We start from the raw sequence: 20,968 nt of genomic DNA, 5'->3' as shown, positions 1-20,968 counted from the left end.
GACCTTATGCCAGTCATTCTTCCAGCATTGGCTTACAGACGATACGCTTTGAATGAAATAAATCACACTTCAGTTTGTTTCAGAACTCAGCTCAGTGTGCCTTGAAACAGTCTGGATGGTTCCAGGAACTTGTGTCTTGCTTCAGAAGCTTCTGTCAGACTGGAGGTGCACCTGTGGATGGACTTGGAGGCCCACCTTCAAACTCACTGCCTCTTTGCTTGACATTATCGGAACAATCAAAACAAATCACACAAAACTGTCGATCTGCTCACGTCTATGAGTCCAAAAAGCCCCCAGAGCTGCCTCAGTACCACCACTTCTACCACTGATAGGAGCCCATGTGTGGCTTCACCACAGAGTGAAGCAGAGGAGAAAAAACATCATCGTAGCAGGAGGCTGTTACTGTGGGTTCTCTCACACACACACACACACACACACACACACACACACACACACACACACACAGTAATCTGAAGCACAGTCTGAAGACTTTATTGCTGCTACACCACACATAGAACTCCAATAACAATGCAGTGGACTCTGGGTTATAATAGAGCGCACACAGTTTCCCCTCAAATAAAACACACTTCTTCTGAGAAGATTACACTGCTGGCTGGTGCACTGTGGCTTGTAGTGTGGTTGGCCTTGGAGCTCCAGCTCCCAGCAGCTACTGCAGGAAACCAAGAGGGACTGATCAGAGGATGCACCACTGGTCTGCTGATCAGCTCGCCCTGATACTGAACCAGCCTGGCCACCTCTCCCCTGCTGCTCAGCACCACCACAGTCACAGTCTGTGTCAGCCTGCAGTCCTGACACCACCTTCATGTCAAGGACCATCCCTGGTAACGGGTTTGGCCTGCAGCAACCACACAGACAGGAACCGACAGTTTTCACTGTGGAAGACGCCTCAGCTTCCAAGAGCAGGCCAGGCGCTGATAAGACCAGGAAAGCACCAGGAGCAGCTGGACTGTCACAGGAGGGTCCTAATGTAACTCTGAGGTGCTGAGGGAGACCTTTGGTGACCTGAACTGTGGTGCGACAGCATGCAGGTGCTCCAGTGCACTGGGTGGTGAGTCCACACCAGCCTGCAGTCACCACAGGAAAGTCCTCACCTCCCTCTCGCCCTGCTCACTGGATTCAGCTCTCGACTCCGTCTCTAACCCAACATAAAATCCAGTTGAAAGGTTGCCGTTGTGACACACTTCAGGTGACTCAGTGGTCAGTGCAGATGGTCCTTGATAACTTTACAGACTTCCAGGGAGCATTCCAGGCTTTGCAGGCTGAGTGTTGGGAGAGGTGCGTCGCTGCACATACAACAGGGATGGCAGCTGTATTAACACCAGGTTCTGTTGTTTGGTTTTTATTGGCAGCCTGAACTTTCTGGTGACACCTTTTTCAATAACAGGGCTCCAGTCCCTCATTACGAAGATGAATGCACATGTTAGAGCTCAGAGGTGCAGAAACCACCGGCACTGGTCTCCAGAGATGAGGGGAAACAGGCGGTATGGTCAGAAGAATCATCCTTCACCTTAGAGGGAAGGGTTGGTGCAAATCAATATAAGTTGTACTGAGCGACCACCGTTATACGATGATAAAACATTTCTGTCCTGATGGGAGAGCTCGCTTCCAGGAAGACAATGCCTCCATCCATCGGACCTCAGAGGTCACTGAAAGGTTTCAAGAAACTGATGTGTATCAAATGAAAGCCACCAGATCTCAGCAGCTTTGGGAGATGTTAGACGGACGTATGACCCGGCGCCCTCCAGCACCACCAGCACAACACGAAATGAGGGAATACCTTTTAGAAGAACAGTGTTGATCCCTCCAGCAGAAGACCAGAGACTTGGGGAACCAATGCCAAGGTGCATTAAAGCCGTCCTGGCAGCACGTGGTGGCCCAACACCTTCCTAAGACTCCATGTTGGTTTCTGGTTAAATTGTGCCTCGTCTGTGTGTCACTGAGTGGAATTATTTTAAAGTATCTGGCCCAGTGGTAGCAGGATGACTGAGACTGACACAAAGCCAAACCGGGGATTTCTTTCCAGTTGTTTTGCTTGTCATAAAAAGCCTTATTTAATTTCCTTTACAGTAAACTGTCTGGCAAGTCTCTAATGAATCGGAAGAAACTGCTAAAGACCAACAAATTACATATTTTCATATATATATATAAACTACGTGTGTGTAGCATCTTCTCCTGTAAACCAACACACTGCTGAGTGCATGTTGTTCCTTTAATGAGATAAATCAAATAATCTAATAAAATGAGATCTATTTCTTTCTAAAACAGGATTTTATGCAGGAACATTAAAAACTGTAAGACTTCCATTTCTTCTAGTGGAGACAGATGTGAAGGGTTTTTGTTGGCTGTAGTTTCTAATCTGATGGAAACTCAGACGGACACACGGCTGAGCTGAGCTTCAAACACGATTCCAACTTCTCATGAGACTAGAAACAATACGAGTTATTATTGTTTACTATAATCTTTGTCAACTCTTCCAGCAAAATTCTAAATAAAGAGAAACACAGATAAATATTCAGCGGCTTGGACAGAAATCCCATCACTGGAGGTTCTGCTCCATCTGCAGGCTGCAGCTCCACCTGTCAAATGACTTCAACACACAACCAACGCACTTGTTTCCACTGAAGTCATGTTTGGACACAACGGGCCAAAGGACCGAACCGGGAGGAGGCTGCACAGGAGCACGCGCACACACACACACACACACACACACACACACACACACGAGAGGAGCGCATCCTGTCGCCATTTTCCCAAAGCTAAATTACAAAGACTGGAGCACACACCCCTCTGCCATCTCCTGCCTGCAGCACATGTTCTGCTCATCACAACCCGCTCATAGACGTGCATAAGATAAAACTGTGGGACGTGTCAAGGTGAAGGACCGGGGCGGGGAGACAAAAGCGCGTCCGGGCGCAGCGGAGAGCAGCTTTAATGACCATCTCGCCTTGTTATAGCAGATGGCTGCACACACAGACAAATAGCTCGCCATATTTCTTGATTGACGTGTGACGTATCCACACAGGTAAGAGTCCAGATTTGAAATCGTGTCGCTGACCACAGCGGCGGCCAATCAGCGGGCAGCGGGGGCGGGGCGCGGCGCCGTCAATCATGCAGGAACTATAACGGTTTGAATGGGGGGGAGGGAGGAGGGGGAGAATCCAATCCGGTTTCAGCTAGTTCTCCTTCCAATGGAACATTAAGGTCTGGCTGCGCTGAGCTGTTCTGGCACCGCGCTGTCCCGAACTCTCCTCTAGCCTGTATTGTGTCACTTAGCTCGGTTCTTCTCTGTACTAAGCGCCCCACACAGACCAGCCATGCCTAAACGGAACACAGTGAGTAGGCCGATGTCTTTCATGCATTCAGTGATACAGTGTGTAGAACCACGGCTGCAGCTTGCTGGACGGTTCGCCGGAGCTCGGTCCGTCCAGTGAGCGGATGTCAGGCTGCTGAGCAGAGTTCAGCTGGAGGCTGCTGTGTGCTGTGATTGGGTCAGGTGCTGGTTCTGCTGCCTCTCTGTCGTGCGCTGCTTATCTTTGTGCCCGGTGCTTTGCTGTTGTTGTTGTGGTATTGTGTTGTTCTGAACCCGGCTCGGCCGTGTGAGCTCGAACCCCTACTCTTGGACAAAGCGGGTCGTCGTGGGTCGCTGGACGGGTTTGTGCGGAGAAAGTTGGCGGCAGATCGATTGTTTTGTGCGGCTCGTCACGCTGGTGCTGAAGTTTCTCTCAGATCCACTCACAGCGCGTTACTGGGCGGGATCTGCCGGTTCTGTGGGTTCTGCTGTGGTTGGTGCTGTTTGCGGTTTCCTCGGTGAACAAAAACCACTTAATGTGCTTTAATTAACGACGTTCTTCAGAAAGCTGGCGTGCGTGTGCGCGTTAATACGTGAGCGCGCTCATTTTCAGCGGTGAGAGCGCGGTGGCGGGAGGCGCGGAGCCGCGGTACCGGCGGCTCGGGCCGCTCGGAGGTTATGCAATGGCGAGCCTCCGTCAGCACAGCGCTGCTCCTGTTGCTGGGGTTCTGGGAGATTCTGCACCGACAGGCAGCAGCTCGGAGTGACTCTTTTCAAATTCATGGCGGGAACACGGAGTCGCTCGCTCGGGTTTCTCCGGACACTGGCGGTCCCGTTTATTACCAATGAATGGATGTGTCGTGAGGAGGCGGAGCCGCCCCCTCCTCCACCGGAGTCCCACAGCAGGCGGACCACTAGCAGGAGCGGAGAGCACCAGCAGCACCACGTGACGCCGGTTCCACGACGTTATGGTCCCGCAGCACCGCCACGCTCCGGCTGGTGTCGTCCAGCGTGTCAGAGGCTGCTCCGCTTGTTTGTTGTTCCTGCGCGTGCACGTGTGGCTCCTCAAGGAGCGGCGCCGATGTGTTGCTAGGTAACACGTGACGTGTGCAGCTGTAAACAAACCGCTGATCTTTAATGTTTAAATGCACCGAGCGGGTCCCGCGCTGGGATCCACGGTGACAGTTAGGATCCCATCACAGCCTGGTGGCACACACATCACAGGTGAAGCTCGGTGTGCAGCCATAGGTTCACATTCTGCCTGGAAACGCCCACTTTGGAGTTACATAACTAATCCTGAAGCCCCTTCCCCATCCCACCACCAGTTACCCCAGCAGGCATCACTTCTCTTCACCTCATCTTCTCTTTTGTGTTTTTCTCCCCAGGCAAATTCAGGAGGCGACTCAGCAGTAAGTACATGTTAGAACTTTATATTTTTGTGGGATGTCTTGTGTTCAAAAATAACAAACAGTGATGGTGTGCACACCCACCAGGGGTCAGTAGCAGCCCACCACCAGAGCCAGGGGCTGAATAATAAAAGTAATCACCTTGTCTGCTCTCTCTGTCTCTGCAGCCCAAGAGGAGATCTCTCAGGTTGAAAGATGTGAGTACGACAAAGCCCAGCCTGTCCCACACATCATGCATGCTGTTCACTGCATCCTTGGTGCTGACATTGATGTTTTTCTTACCTCACAGAGACCCGCACCTCCAAAGGCAGAGGCCAAACCCAAGCCAAAGGTAGGGCCTTATTTTGAGCACTTCTGATTAGAGGCAGTCGTCCCAACTGGTAGCTGCTGGTTGCTGATGTGGTTCATGTTTCTGTTTGCAGAAGGGACCTGCTAAGCCTAAGAAAGCTAAGGAGGTGGAGAAGGCCAAGCCTGAGGAGAAAGCGCCAGAGGCCCCTGCTGAGAATGGCGAAGCCAAAGCTGAGGAGGAGGTAAGAGTGCTGCTATCATGTTCAAACACAACATTTCTGTCCTTGGTGGAAGCTTGACTGACTGTTACCTTCCAGGCACCCGCTACAGACGGAGCTGAACAAAAAGACGAGGCAGCAGAATAACACATCTCCAGCCACGTCTTGTACCAGTGCTCCCTGTACCTCTTTTCTTGTACAATTCAGGGGAATATTTTTATCAACTATTTTCTAAATACAGGTTTTTTAGTAGTTTGATTGTAGAGAACACTTTTTTTTAATGAAAGAAAAAAGTCAATTTGGAGACGGGAAGTTCATCACATCCCACAATTTTGCATCGCCATGAAATTTGCGGTCATTGTCGTTACTGTCAGTGGATTTAATTTCAGTTTTAAATGTGAAGGAGGGGAGGGTTTGGGACAGGTTACTGTGTCAACACGCAAGCATGACGTTCACAGGAGCTGGGAAACAACCGCTTGTTTGCCTGCGTGGATTACATTCCATATGCTTTATAAGGGACAGTGTGTGTAATCTGGGGTGGGACGGACAAAGTCACCGGGCAACTCATTGTTTTATTGTTTATAATGAAAAACAGTGTTTTAGAATGTTTGTAAGCTTTGTTCCTCTTTGTTAACTCTTGTACTCATGCAGTTTTCTTAACAAATCTGATCAATAAACCTAAAGTCCCTCGTACTGGAGCTCTCCCTTTCAGAACTGTGCATCGCGTGTGTTGGTTGTGTCTCTGTTCTGTGATAGCATTGCAATAAATTTGTATAGCTGCTGTGAAAAGGGTTTTCAATCTTTCTATATGCAGTGTGTAATGGTACATTGTAAGGATGGTAAAAATGGAATTTGTTTTGTTAGCCAAGCTAATGAGGTATGTAACCATGAAAAACAAACTGTTGAGAGCGGCTTCCTAAAGGCCGACAGACAAACTGTACATTTATTTGAAATGTCAAATGCATACCAGCAGTAGCAATATTCATGTGGGTTTTAGGTATCTGTATCAAGTACAAGTGTGCAGTTTCTTTTTGTTTATAGATGTACCTGTGTAATGATTGTTATCAACAAACCAATAAAACTCCGTTGGTAGTTGCTCTGCTGTCTCATTCTGGAAAGTCAGGACTGCTGGTGAAGGTCCGTCTGGAGAGCATTCAGATCAGGACGCTTTGAACACATTAAACTGATAAAAAAACAACTTAGATCTCATTTCAGACCAGGATATCAGATCATTCAACATTCTGACAAAATGTCTAAACCTCACCTTTTCAAAATGTGCATTTTGGTTGAGATTTTAAAAAAGCTCCTTAAAGTCAGGCTACAGGTATTGATGCAGCCTTTCTGCAGGAACAGCTGCTGAGCCAAAGTGCCCCCAGTACAAACCAGTATGATCTGCATTTTAAATATACTCAGGTTTAAATATGAAGACAGTGAACTGACTTGAGTGGGTTAAATATTGCTGTTCAGGCTCTACAGTAATAAATCCTAAGTGACCTGATTAAATGAAATATTAAGGTTAAGAAACTACAGCATCCTTCACTAATGATCCCATACCACGGCTAGGAACCTGCAGTAGTACAGCACCGGGCCACAGCCCCTCAGAGAACCCATCCTCCACCAGGTCCAGCCCGTGGTCCTGTGGCTCCATGTCACCGTCTGGCCCCAGTTCGGACCTCTCTCCTACAGTCTGCCCCCAGATGTGGGCCTGGTGAACATACCTCACAGATACAGAGGAGCTTCCAGACAGGACCGGTCCAGTCTGAGCTTTATCAGTGTTCGGGGAGGACAGACATGGACAGAACCGGTCCTGTCTCCAGCAGGCTGCTCTTCAGCGCGGTCCCACTAACAGCAGCTTTCAGCACCATGGACAGCTTCCCGCAGCTCGGCCAGCTGCTGCCTGCCTGGACCCGGTTCTGTTTTCACATCCTCCGGTTATCAGGACGACATGTCGCCCCGGTGTTGGTAAACAAACCGATCGTGTGCGTCCTGACGTAACTGGGACGCAGCACGTCGCCCGGCGGCTCCGCTGTGATTGGTCCGCGGAGAGAACAAGGGGACGGCAGCGCGGTGGATTGTCGGTAATCTGCGTCCCGGTGAACCGGGCCAGAGCTTCTCAGGCTGCGTTAAGAACACGCTCAGTACGTCTTTGTTTCATTCAGAGTTCAACCCTGTAACCAGCAAAGCCTTTGTTTCTGGCGACGGGTCTAACCGCCTTCAGCCAATGAACACCGAGCACGCGAACACGTGACCGTGTCACTTGAAATCCACGTTATTCAATCATTGATGTTATTTCTTAACCCGTCCAAAGCCTTCTCCCAACCATGGAGGAGAGACATCTAAAGCCCTACATATGTATTATTTCTTCTGTCTTTGTTCAACATGCTGGAGCTGGAGGTGACCATCCAGTGGCGCTGATACCTCCTAAAACATCATCTAATGTTCATTCAAGTGCTTAAAGCAGATGAAGACAAACCAGTTACACAGAAAAGACAAAACATGTGAAACTTGGTCATTCACATATTGAGGGAAATGGTCCCATATTTCATACCAGTGAAGCTGCTGGACTGGAAGCTGAACTACAGTCACCCAATGGGGTGTGAGCAGGTATGAGCAGGGATCCTATTTTATTAAGAAAAAGGGCAAAAAATTCATCCCAGCTGTGAAGCATGATGGTGCTGCCATCATGGTTTTGACCTGTTCCACTGCATCTGGGATAGAAGATAAAATTCTGGATGATATGAGCCAAACCCATGAGGGACAACATCTGACTGAATGGAGACAGCAGGTCCCACAGCAGGACAACAACCCGGAGCCCAAAGTCAGCTGTTCTAACAAAGAGGGACGAAGAAGTATAAAGGGAGTGAACCTTAATCCAACAGAAATGAATGAATGGAGTTCAGATTCCTCTAAGCTGATGTGCAAACAGGACTATAACAGGTACAGAACAAGGTCTCCATGTTAGTCCAGGATGTCCACACCATCCATCCATCATCTCAACACCTTCATCCTCACCAGGGTCATGGGGGGCGGAGTCTATCCCAGCTGACTCAGGGTGAAGGCAGGTTCACCTGGACAGGTAACCAGTCTATCACAGGGCTACACTTAGAGACAGACAACCAAGCACACTCACATTCACACCTACGGACAATTTACAATCACCAATTAACCTCAGCATGTTTCTGGACTGTGGAAGGAAGCCGGAGAACCCGGAGAGAACCCACACTGCACGGGGAGAACATGGAGACTCCACGCAGGAAGATCCTGGGCTGAGATTCAAACCAAGGTCCTTCTCGGACCTTCTGTGAGGCGACAGTGCTAACCGCTGGTCCACCGGGGGCGAAGGCTTGTCCTTATTTTAAGCATCCCATTTATTCTCCAATCAATCAATATCAACACTAAATACATAAATGTTCCACATATGTCTTACGTAGCTGCAGTTTTCTAATTCCTGGCACAAGAGTAACTTCGTTTTTCATAAATTCTGTTATTTTCAGAGCATCATCAGAAAGAAACGAACCGCCGTCAGCATTCCCTGTAAATACATAGAAGTACATCTGAACTCTGATGTGTCTGAACTGATGACGTGTAGCGTTACCCTGGGTTCTAACGAGGTTCCTTCATGTGTGTCCTTCTTTATGATGTATTCTGAGAACGGGTGAAAGCTAATGATAGTGAACGACAGCACGCTGTCAAAACTGACCTGGCTTTGACCTGGACGAGTATATCGGCTGACTTTAATCCAATAGAACACCTCTGGGGTGTTTTAAAGGGAAAGGTGGAGCAACACAAGCCTCCCAGCAAAGAGCAGCTGAACAACTAGTGTCTGAAGAGTGACAGAACATCTCTGCAGAACTGCATGGACAGTAGTGTCCTCCACACTGAAGACGACCGAGTTTGGAAAATAAAAGAAGAAAAGATCTGAATCTCACTAATGAAAGCTGTACTGACGTGTACTGCATTGGCTTCCTGCTGTGGGGTTTTAATACAGTAAATCTGAACACTTTAATGTGACAGAACAGCAGCTTGTAAAGACCACGTACATCATGTTTCCACTGACTCCTGTAACTCATCACTTTCTATGAGGAAATCACTGAAACACGTACACACTGGTCACAAAAACCAATCATGCATTTGGGTTCTTTTGTAGACGTTTCAGGACATTTTTAAAACATTGCTGATTGACTCCTCTGAGCTTCATTTGAATAGCACTCCTTTGACACAGCCGGGCTCTGAGGAGCTCAGCACAGAGCTGAAAAAGCAAATCATAGACTTCAACCAGTCAGGAAAGTCATTTGGAGCCATTTCAGAGGCAAAATCATCTGTGCAGACAACTGCTTGTAAGTATAAAGTGCACAGAACATGACAAGATCAGGAAGAAAACACAAACCATCACCTGCTCCAGACAGACGGTCCGTCAGGATGGTCGAGAGTCAAACAAGAATCACCACAAAGCAGGACTGCAATGAATGAGAAGCTGCTGGACCACAGTGTCCACCGGCAGCAGAGCCATGAGCTGAGAGCCTGCCATGCAAGAAGGACCTTCCTCTGGATTTACAGCTTCAGGCTCCACTGAAGGCTTCTGCTGATCACATGGGTGAAGGAAAGGCCTCCTGGAGGAAGGTTCTGTTTAACTTGGCCTCAGTGGCCAGCAATATGTTTGGAGGAGACAAGGTGAGGCCTTTAACCGCAAGAACACCAAACCTACCAGCCAGCATGGTGGCAGCAGTATAATAATAATAATAATCATCATTATTAATGAACTTTTGTGCTAAAACTCTGGAAGGCAGTCCACTGGATCTGTGCGTCAGACTGCTGAAGCTCATGCTAGCTTTGGATCAACCAACAGGGTTTTGCTTCCAATGGAGTCGCATTAGACATGATGACAGTTAGGGATCCTAATAATGCCCCACGTATGGACGTACCAGTCTCACCGTAAGACTGGCTGAAAATAAAGAAAACACAAGTGTGGCGTGATGCGAGCAGCTTTCAGGGGGTTTTGCATCTTCAGGGTGATTCATGGCATCTTCTGAGCTGACAGCAGAACTGCAGAAACAAAGTTCAACCAAAGCCCATTCACAAAACAAAACAAGCCAAAAAAAACTCAGTAGATTCAGATTTATTAGATTCTGGAGAGTCCATTGTACAAGTCCAGTAAGACACAGATGTACCCAAATGGTACAGGCTACTGCAGACTCCTTAACGTCAGAGCTGACAGATGACAGACGTGTCAGAGAACAATCTGCTGCTGGAAGTGCTTTTCACAACTACAGTGGCAGCGACATTATCAGCTGCTGTTTAATCAGTCAGTCAATAGAAACATGTGGGATCAGAAAGGCCTACGAAGAATGCACGAAACCATTATTCTGTATCATTTAGCATCCGAGTGTGTAGAAAAATAGCACATTCTCTAATCACGAAACAATGCGCCTTACAGGATTTTAAAAATACTTGAGGTATTAGTGACAAGAATGCTGGAACATGCTAACACGTTTGTGCTAATAGACAAGGATCCTAGAAAATACAGACTGTTCAGTAAACATTCATTAAGTTCAACAGAAGTGAGGATGCAACGAGCAGCACGGACACGAGAAAATCCTCCTACAGACTTAAAGACCTTCATGTTTGTGTATACAGTCGTCATAGAGCAACGAAATGTGACTGCATGTGAAGACTAAAGCTGTGTGTGGTTAACTGACTGTGAATTTAAGATGATTTACCCACCCTGAGTGTCTACATGTCCTCCTATTAGTCCGTTTGTCGTTGTGTTTGGTCGAACTGGAGTTGTAATAATGTGCAGTATTCAGCCATCAAAAGTGCAAGAACACCATCTGTTGAGTCACCAGCAGGACACCGACACCGGGCTCGTTTCTACAAGACACTTTAGTCCGTTTTCTCAGCAATCCGTCCCATTTTGGTGCGCATGTTCCGCACCAGGAAGAACCCGACAGTAGCGACGGCCATGACCACCTCGGCCACCCAGAAGGCCATGTCCCAGCTGTGCTGCTTGGCAATGGTGCTGAAGGGAAGCCCCGCCATGAAGGCCCCCACTGCGACAGACAGAAAGCTGGTTTAGGCACAGGAAGGTGTAGCAGCCGTTCACGACAGGATTCACTGAAAACGTAACAACATTTGTACTTACCGTGACCAGGAATGTGATAAAAGCTAAAGTCTAGTAACTCTGACAAACGCTGCTGACTGATGTGGTCAGAGCACGGTACTGGTGATGTGATGCCATTCAGGCGGGTCATCTTGTTTCTCAAACCTGATCAGGTAATACTTCTGACTGATGTTGTAATACGGTGTTCATTTACAGTCCACAGCTCTTCACACTGTGGCTTGCACTGTTTGGGTGAAGCGTAGACCTACCGAGGACAGGGACCTAAACATCACTAAACCTTCACTTTCTCCCTGATGTTAGAAAAGTTTCTCATGAAAACAACCACAATGCAATAAAAGCATTAGAAGCATTCAGAAGACCTACATCAGCCCGTATGACACACATCCAGCTGGTCATAAAGGTGTTTTATGTCACTTTCAATGTCAAGCTGACATAATTCCAAAAACCCGACCCCTAACCTGAACCCTAACCTGAACCCTAACCACAGAGCAATCGGTCCCGTATGTGGAGCATCTCATTCGAGCGCTGAGGTCTAATGAGTTGATGGTTTACAGGTGAGCTGGGAGTGGCCTCTCCTCAGAACGACCGGATTTTGGGCTCAATCGGTGCGAAACTATCTCGGCTGGAGGTCTTAAAAACGCTGACCACCATCAAAATGGTGGAAGGTAGATTTATGGTATCTGGTGCAGACGAGCGGCCGCGCTGGGGCTTTCCGTTGATGCTACATCTGACCTTGGATGATAATTCAAGGTCAAACTCGAGGTCACACATTTTGAAAGTGGTGCAGGATGGACCCACTGTTTGTATCAGAACCCACCTACAGGCCTCCACCGGGGAGGGAACGCTGACCTTGGGTGATATTTTAAGATCGAACTCAAGGTCACATTTTTTTCGACGTTGCCATTATATTTGAAATAACATGTAACGTGTACATAGACGCACCAAGTTCACCTCAGACAGCCAGCCAAGCACCACTAGTGAAAGAAAACAGCTACCACGCAGGAGCAGCTACAGCCCTCCACTGATGGAGCTCCTACAGCGTGGGGCTTCATCACATTTCCCATCAGGGGAAGTGCAAACTGTATTACATCGTTAGTAAATTATTACTGGCTGGGACACATGTCAGTGCTGAAACACGACGATAGGGCATTTCTGCTGGTCACATGACACTGAAGCTCACCGTTAGCCATCAGAGCTACAACAGCATGAGAAGTTCCACAGAAGTTTGAAGGAGCACTTTCACTGGCTATCACCCCAAACAAGGCAATTGGTCCGTAAGAAGAAAATCCAAACGCAGCGCCGAGGAGCAGGATCCAAATCTGTGGAGAAAACAGATGTTCAGGAAGGCTTTCTGATGACATTCTGTTGTGTTGTCCACGTTAACCAAAGCATTTCTGAGCTCTGACCTCTTTCTCTGACACCCCGATGAGGACAGACACAGGATGAATGACTTGGACCCAAAGAGGAGCCTCCTGAGCAAAGACATGAGCTCGTATAAGACTTTCAGAACCAGCAACATGAACATTTGACAGATATTCGACCGGCCATGGAGCCAAGCTACCTGGGGGACCTCAGGGGTGATGGTCACTCTGAAGAGGTACATGGACACATACATGCCAGCCATCATGGCAATGAGCAGGCCATGGCGAGGGTTACCGTGGGTGCCCAGGCCTTGCTAGAGAAAGGCAAAGAGAGAACCTTTAAGACTGAAAAGATATCCAACAAACAGCAGCCACAGTTTGAGTCACCAAGTTCCAGCTGAGACAACATGTTTGTGGATCTCTGATTGAGCTCTTATTTACTTTACAGTCACACAATAACACTGAGCAGTGCACCTCTATTGGACCGGTGCTGGTTCCTGCCCCCTCCTCCTCCATTATTCCCTTTCTGCTCAGAGCTACGTAGATTGTCTGGTTCTGAACGAGTCACGGTTCCTGCTGGGCAGGTCACCGTACATCTTACTGACTCTGTCTAAAGCACACACCAACTGATGAGTAAAAGAACATTTTCTCATTTAAATGCTTACTTTACCCACTTGCAGTGAAGGTTGACAACCATTTCAGCGTATGCTTCTCTAACGTTTGTCTAACAGTCACACCTGCAGTGGGAACCTAGCCCTAACCCAAGGTCGACAGAAACATCTGATCAGTTCATTTAGCAGCTTGTAAGTCATGTAAAGCTCCTGCTCCCCGCTCGCTCATCTCTGATGTTCCTACGTCTGGATGCTGCCTCCTGTAGACGGCTTGAATGACTCCTGGATCCTAACACACTCTGTAGCTGCAGCCAGCGAAGCCTTTTCCTTTGCTTGGTACCTTCCCTGCACCGTCAGCTGTGGGTTTTCTCTTTGGCCAGTACTTTGGCCTGAGTCCCAGAGACTTTCAGATGCTAGCTGCTACTACAGATGTCACTGGCCGTGTCACTGCAGCCAACATGGCCGACAGAGTACCTGTACATAGGCAGACTATGAACGCCGTGGTTAGGAAAAAGACATTGGCCCAAACTTCCCGGTGGCCGGACTGCGCCTGACCCCCGTCCTTGTTGGTACTCACCCGAGCTACAGCTCTGTCTGAGATGAAGCCTGCTGCAAGGCTGCCCACAAAACCTCCCACCTCCAAGGCACTCATGTAGGTACTGCCTGTTAGCAACACAGCCGATGTCAGCACCTGTAACCATGATACCACAGCCAAGTGAGAAGCACCACTTTAAATGCATACCCATGAGAACGGTCTGGCCTTTCTCCTGCATGAGGAACAGCTGTCCCCAGTCGGTGGCTGCCGTCTTCACTCCGAACACCACCAAGTACCCCAGAGACAGCACCCACAGGAAGGGAGAGAGGAGGAACTCGCTCAGGGTGCTCTCACCGTTACCTGGTGTCACAAAAACCCACATTAACAACAGACCTGTTGTGTGTGTGCAGGATAATCACAGTCATGCATGTACTGCAAAACTATCTCAGCTTCATGTTCTCCAGCATGCCTGTCACACGGCGTGACCAAGTCCCATCTACATTCACTGATCTTATTATACTGTGTACATTCATCAGTTCTGAACTAGGTCCAGCTTTATGCACATCACTGCATCGATCTGATACAAACTCCTATAAAGTCTGGCAGCACCCAGCGACCCATGCTGCCATCTTCTGGTGACAGTAAGTAGAGATCTGGGCTGCATCTCCATGGCCCTAATTCTGACTCCTAATTGGAGGAAGAAGCTGAAATCTGTGATCTTATCTCTGCCCAAAGAGTTGTGCGACTGGCTCAGTGACTGTATTTAGGAGGACAGTCAGCTCTGGAAATCCTGCGATGCGTCACCACAGTTACGCTGGAAACAAGGTGACAGACTTCACGTTAGCTCATGAGCTGCTCTGGTTCTGTTTTAGCCTTTGATTGGTCCTACTTATTAATGTGTGAACCATTCACTAGTATCTATGGACAGTGAGCAGGACGTGCAGCTTTCAGACACTAACCAATCATCAACATGTGTTCGTGCCACTTTGGTTCCTTTGTGGACTTGTTGAGGACACAGCAGGGTGCATTCAGATAAAGTGTCTGACAGCAGAGGCAGTGAGCTGTCTGGTAAACAGAGCGTGCTTTCAGACGCTGCCCTCTTAGGACACATGTTCCAGTTACCAGACGTGTGTCATACAAGCAGAACCTACTCACAGATATCACACGTGTACGCAGTAACGCTGTTGGAACGCTATAACACAATGAGGACTAATACATCACCAAGTGACCAGCATGCTGAACATGTGCAGCGGTACCAGAAGTGGGTCTCCACTGGGTGCTCGGCTCACCTTTCTTCACCCCTTTCTTGGCTGCTGCCTCGACGCTGGGCAGACCCACATCCGTCGGCTCATTCTTCACAAACACCAAACAAACAAAGGAGAAGGCAGCACAGAACACGCCCGACATGGTCAGGATGGTCCTCCAGTCGTAGTACTGCAGCAGCACCGTGACCAGGATCGGGCCCAGACTCCCAGCCAGGTTCATGCTGCAGGACAGCACAGACCACCATGTCCCAAACTGGGAGGGCTCGTACCACTGAGTGGAGAGAGACAGGACAAAACAACAGTCAACGTCTCTGACATCCTCGACTGCAAACAGAATCAGAGCATGCAGATCAGTCTTCACTTGTAACCAGAACATGTTGCACATATTGTTGACTTCAACCCACAGATCCTAAACATGCTGCTGCACATGGGTCGGTTCTCTTTAAGGGGACTTTCAGGACACAGAACCAGAAATCCTATGATAATCGGACCCTCTAATAAACAGACTTTCTCTTTAAAAAGTGCAACACTGCTCAGATTTGTATTGTTTTTAATTCAACTGCTTCTAGAGAAATGGCACCAGAGGCCCACGGCCTCATGAGGTAATCCATCTGAACACGGCCATAAACATTCCTCACACAGCGTCCCCACCACAGGAACCAGTAACCTGAGAGTCCAGTTAAGGCGGATTTAGCAGCGTGTTGATCAACGCCGTGTGGACGTCGATTCAGCTGCAGGACAGATTCTGAGCTGTTACAGGTTCTGGAGAAAGGAAGCTCCTTTGCTCAAAGTTGCTCCTTTCTTTTAAAAGCTCTGATGAGAATCCTCTATAAATACATTCTCCTGTAATCTGATCTCGCGCTGCTCCCTGGACACATGACAAAGCCTATTTATTGCCCCGCGTCTGAACACTGCCACCTTTAAGGCAGCTTCTGAGAAGCCTCCGGCTGTCTTAGAGAAGAAGGCAGGAGGGTTTGCTCAGAGATATGAACGCTGAAAGCAGCTCTTACAGTTCACACCATTCACTGCACTAACACCTCAATGATCCCAGAATGCACTCAAAGCAAATCCCACAGCTATTTATATATGAGACCTGACAGATTATTAGCTAATCCCTTAATTTCTCAAACCACTACCGCCACCGGCATTACTACTCTTGGCTCGTCTAATCAGCGTCTCGTACGGCTGGCCGATGGCTCCTCCAGTCAGACGGAGTGACCTCCGTCCCAAAGGGCAGCAGGAACAGGATTCCTCTGAGTGCAACTAACAGACAGGTGCAAGTTCTGTCAGAGTGCAGACACACAGTATGTCAGGCAGCAGGTGGTGTCCAGGCCGGAGCGACACAGCTCCACTGGCTGCCCACACTGACCACAGCACCACCAGCAGCCTGCATGCTGACAACCGTACGCTGGGTCAGGGATCTGCTGCATGACGGCGGTACTACCTTGCGCAGCACCTTCCCACAGGGGGGCCAGCCACAGCCTTGTCCCAGACCGTTGATGAACCAGAGCAGAGAGAACATGGACACAGTGGAGCACCAGGAGAAGACCACGTTGATGCCTCCGACCACGAAGAGGCCGATGGAGAAGAGCCAGCGGGCGCTGATCTGATCGGACAGCACGCCGCTGATGAACTTACTGATGGCGTAGGCCATGGTCTGGCTGCTGGTGATCAGACCTGCAGAGATACAACGAAGGTCAAAGCAATGCACAAACACAAACTGTCCTAAGAGACACGGGCTGCTGCTAGCTTAGCCTACATGCCAACTGGAGATGTTTATGTCGACCTGTTAGCTGTTACTAACAGATAATGCAGAAGACCAGGGATGTGCATGTCAGTAAACGTTTAGTACAGCAGCGGCTGTGCAACCAGGTGGAGCTTCTTACGCTTTCATGAGATGCAGACCTGCAGCTGGATTGCTGTGTTTGATGCTGCAGCGACCCATGAACCAGGTCGGACTGCAGATCAATGACAGGTCAGAGTTTACCGGGACACCTCCAACACCGGAGCAGCTACCACAGCTAACGGTACGAGCTGTTGGTCACAAGCTTCATGACAACAGGTTCACTGTGTTTCATTCTTATTGACGATTAATCGATTAGTTATTAATAATGTAGCTGACTATTGGTTAAAGTTTGGACCCACATAGCAAACAGCTGAAGACCAAGCAGCTGCTGTCATCAGTGGTTTACAACAGAGGGTCCAGCTCAGACTGAGACACCTCCTGTCTGCTGTTAGATCAGCATGAAGCTTTGTCGTGGTCCCCAGAAGGTGAACGTGACTGACTTCGGTGACTTTACCCATCATGAGGCGGACATGTTGGACCTTTAGTGAAACCACTTGACGAGTGGATCGAGACACGATGACGGCCTGCAGAGCATGAACCCTCCACTGGGCTTTCCAACATCACAGCATGTAAATACGTCAGACACTGATCAGCCAGCTTAGCGTTAAATGGTTGATGTCAGTATGTTAAACTACGATGGTGAGAGTAAATAAACACTTTCTGAACATAAGCCTGTTATTATTGTGAGCATGCTAACATTTAGCTCGTGTGACAGAGCTGCTGTAACCTCCTCCTGTGTTGGGCTACAGGTGGACTGTGTCGGGCTACAGGTGGACTGTGTCGGGCTACAGGTGGACTGTGTCCAGCAGCTGCCCTCGGCTGCTCATTCCTCTTGAGCCACCAGGTCAGGGTCTCGCCCACCCTGAGGTCAGGACTTCAGGAGGTATGTGCTGGGCGTAGCAGCAGCCTAACAAACACTCCACAGAGCTGGTTTATTATCAGACGGAGGAGGGATAAAACCACATCTCAGCTGACAGAACAACACGGGTTCGGGTGAACAAGCTGTGTCATATCTGGGCATTTCAGACGAGCAACAGATTAAAGGACGACTGCACAGAGTTTCCCTTGAAGTCAAACAAACATTCAGTCAGTGCTTCTTTCTTACCCAAGTCATCTTTGTCCAGCTCCACCTCCTCCATCACAGAGGGCATGACGAAGGAGAAGGTCTTCCTGTTGAAGAAGTACAGCGAGTAGCCGATGAACATGCAGATGAAGATGACCACGCGGTAGTAGCCGTAGCCTGCCGCCGCCATGGTCGCAGGTGATCCAACAAAAACTGATTTCTATGTTCAGCGGGGTCTCGTGTCTGGGTCCTCTGGCCTCTAGATTACAGCCAGTCAGAAGTGGGCATCATCAGGCAAGTTGTCTGCAGTGGGAGGGATGACAGAAGATGCAGCACGGCCCGGCGGGGGAGGTTCTGTCCATGGAAGCAGTGTTTGGAGCAAACGTCCTGCAGGCTGGAGGCCCGGCTCGCTGTGAGGCTGCTGATCCTAGAACTGAGGGCAGAGGGAGGAAACCTCACACCGACCTGAAAGTGAGAACAACACAAGCACCAGCTGGTCACACCGGGTCACGTCAGAACTGCACAAGTTTGATGCAGTGATTGAGCAGATGAAGGACGGCTGAATGACACCCTGCTGGAGCGGACCGCTGGCTGTAACACTATCTGGGGCTACCCTCCTTCCTGTCAAGCCTTTCTCCATGTTGGGGCTGGTGATGGTGCCGGCCGGTGGACCCAGACCCGGTTACATCACCAGGTGCTGTTTCAGGATAGAGTGACATGTTGGACCTGCAGCTCAGCTTCTTCTGTGTTTCTCTTTATTACAAGGCTGCCATGTGAATGTCAAGCTGCCCCTTTAAGTGGCTGCAGTCTCCGCTCAGCAGCACTAAAAATATCAGCTGTCAGGGAGCCTGAACGCAGCACAGCCTTTTATTTTAGAGCTGCAGGACGTGAGGCCCTTACATGGCCCAAAAGGATCATTTACAGACAGCCAGCAACTTCTGTTAGCTTCACATTGACTGATATTGTGACCGCGCTCTGAGGGATTATTTAACACTGGACCGACAGCAGCCCTGCTAACAGCACCGGGTCGTGGCGAACTGATTTCTGCGTTCAGAACCTCTCAGCCCGACTAATGCTGCCATAAAGCGACGCCGTGATGCAGCTGCTGCTCCGGTTCTCCGTCTGGCTGCTACGCTCACCGAGGAAATGCCCGTTACCCCGTTACCCCGTTACCTTCCATCGTCCCTCCGCTGATCGCATCCATGCTACAGGACGAGGCGCGTTCACGCATCTGCAGCTCTATGGGCGCGTCCCCGTGAGAGACGGGGAAGGGGGTCACAGCCACCGTGGCGCGCACACACACACACACGCACACACACACACTCGTGCATGTGAAGCGGCCACGTGGCGGCAGCTCTCCGGCGGAGGTCAGAGCTCGCGCCGCCAAACTCCAGATTTAAGGTCGTCGCTGGTCACCACATGGTCAAGCTCAGGATCTTGCATGTTTTAGAATCAGCTGGGCCTGCAGCTGAATACGGCGGAGCTGACCTTCTATTGTGCAATAAATCTCCCCATTCAGCCCTGCTGCTCCCTGCTGCCCTCCTGTGGCGGCGCGAGGCTGCAGCAGGACGTCTGAAAACTAAGACTTTCTCTAAAAATCCTCCCAGTAAAGGTCCTGCATTCAGAAACCCCCTGAAGTAAAAGTACAGCTAAAGGTTATAGTTTAAAGTGAAAGTAGTCCACATGCAGGTGTGGACTGTTGGAGCGGCTCAGCCCAGGTGGACACGGTGAAGCATGTTCTGGTCCAACTCTGGGCCTCTGCACAGGGTCAGAAGGAAACTTGAACAAATCTTTGCTGTCTGTGAGAAGTTTACAACAGAAACGTCTCTTGTGGTAGAACTGCTAAGAACGGACCGACTAGAGTCCAAACTGATGTTCTGCTGGAGTTCACCAGCCACAGACTGGAACCCACTGGTTTTTACTAATGCACTGAAGTTTATGAGATTCTTAGAAGAGCTTCACACATTTACCCACAACATACACTCCCTCTTTTCATCCTTGATTAGGACTCAAATAAGTTCCATCCATCCATCATCTCTACACCTTCATCCTCACCAGGGTCATGGGGGGCTGGAGTCTATCCCAGCTGACTCAGGGTGAAGGCAGGTTCACCTGGACAGGTAACCAGTCTATCACAGGGCTACACTTAGAGACAGACAACCAAGCACACTCACATTCACACCTACGGACAATTTACAATCACCAATTAACCTCAGCATGTTTCTGGACTGTGGGAGGAAGCCGGAGAACCCGGAGAGAACCCACGCTGCACGGGGAGAACATGGAGACTCCACGCAGGAAGATCCCGGGTGTCCTCACCGGGATGCGAACCAGCGACCTTCTAGCTGTGAGGCCACAGTGCTGACCACTGATCCACCTGCAGCCTCTGAATTAAAATCCTTCTCCAATAAAAGCTTTAAAAGGAAAAACCAGCAGAAGACCACCTGAGGAGGGCGGTTCTGACAGGACGGGCAGACGTGCAACAGAACAGCGACAGATGTAGGATCATGAAGACCAAACTATAGACTGTATGTTAAGAACAACGGGCTCTTCAGCCTTCCAGCTCTGTTTCATGTTAGCTGAGTTTGTCATCACTCAGCAGCCTGCAGGACCAGAACCACTGGCCCAGCAGGACTGGGAGGCCCGCTGTGGTCACACCTGAGCAAAGTCAGTTCAAAACACATCAAAACAAGGAAACCAGGCGTTCCTGGAGAGAGTGAAACATGACTGCGTTATAACATTGTGGGTTTTTTTAATGAAGGTAGAATTAACGCTCTGAAACGTTTTGGCGCCGTGTGGGCAGCAGCTACAGCAACCTTGTTTGTTTTAAAGCTACACAGCTCACCACACACAGACCCAGTGAGCGCCACAGCTTCCCGTTATCACTGCCAGCTCATTGGTCCACCTTCACAAGCAGGCCACTCAAAGCTGAAATGGGTGAGGACCA

The 20,968-nt window shown here is 49.3% G+C and overlaps 2 protein-coding genes across 4 annotated transcripts; one reads left to right on the top strand and one right to left on the bottom strand.

Annotated features, from left to right (window-relative positions):
* The first annotated feature begins 3,215 nt into the window (after positions 1-3,215).
* Positions 3,216-6,317, top strand: LOC103357898 (non-histone chromosomal protein HMG-14B-like). Its single transcript, XM_008282652.1, has 6 exons — positions 3,216-3,353; positions 4,696-4,719; positions 4,884-4,913; positions 5,006-5,047; positions 5,139-5,246; positions 5,322-6,317. The coding sequence occupies exons 1-6, from the start codon at positions 3,336-3,338 to the stop codon at positions 5,367-5,369; spliced, it is 270 nt and encodes an 89-aa protein (XP_008280874.1). The 5' UTR covers positions 3,216-3,335; the 3' UTR covers positions 5,370-6,317.
* A 4,005-nt stretch (positions 6,318-10,322) lies between these two features.
* On the bottom strand, positions 10,323-19,328 carry slc37a4b (solute carrier family 37 member 4b). 3 transcript variants are annotated; one of them, XM_008282650.1, is made up of 10 exons: positions 19,195-19,328; positions 18,064-18,486; positions 16,557-16,789; positions 15,137-15,383; positions 14,055-14,207; positions 13,890-13,975; positions 12,902-13,015; positions 12,747-12,812; positions 12,521-12,659; positions 10,323-11,269 (listed from the first exon to the last, which is right to left on the bottom strand). In XM_008282650.1, the coding sequence occupies exons 2-10, from the start codon at positions 18,209-18,211 to the stop codon at positions 11,103-11,105; spliced, it is 1,353 nt and encodes a 450-aa protein (XP_008280872.1). In that variant the 5' UTR covers positions 18,212-18,486; positions 19,195-19,328; the 3' UTR covers positions 10,323-11,102. The 3 variants fall into 3 exon arrangements, with proteins under 3 accessions (XP_008280872.1, XP_008280873.1, XP_008280871.1); XM_008282651.1 differs by lacking the exon at positions 19,195-19,328 and adding an exon at positions 18,607-18,723; XM_008282649.1 differs by lacking the exon at positions 19,195-19,328 and having other exon boundaries at positions 18,064-18,586.
* Between the last annotated feature and the right edge of the window lie 1,640 nt (positions 19,329-20,968).

The sequence above is a fragment of the Stegastes partitus genome, unplaced genomic scaffold (genome assembly GCF_000690725.1).
Source record: "Stegastes partitus isolate 25-593 unplaced genomic scaffold, Stegastes_partitus-1.0.2 Scaffold280, whole genome shotgun sequence".
NCBI classification, from domain to species: Eukaryota; Metazoa; Chordata; class Actinopteri; family Pomacentridae; genus Stegastes; species Stegastes partitus.
This window is presented reverse-complemented; position numbering and strand designations above follow the sequence as displayed.

Coding starts and splice junctions, on each gene's coding strand:
- LOC103357898 (XM_008282652.1), top strand. Junction 5,048..5,138: donor AGGCCAAACCCAAGCCAAAG/GTAGGGCCTTAT, acceptor TTCTGTTTGCAG/AAGGGACCTGCTAAGCCTAA. Junction 5,247..5,321: donor AAGCCAAAGCTGAGGAGGAG/GTAAGAGTGCTG, acceptor GTTACCTTCCAG/GCACCCGCTACAGACGGAGC.
- slc37a4b (XM_008282650.1), bottom strand. CDS start 18,211: ATGGCGGCGGCAGGCTACGGCTACTACCGCGTGGTCATCTTCATCTGC. Junction 16,790..18,063: donor GCTGGACAAAGATGACTTGG/GTAAGAAAGAAG, acceptor GTATCTCTGCAG/GTCTGATCACCAGCAGCCAG. Junction 15,384..16,556: donor GTGGGAAGGTGCTGCGCAAG/GTAGTACCGCCG, acceptor CTCTCCACTCAG/TGGTACGAGCCCTCCCAGTT.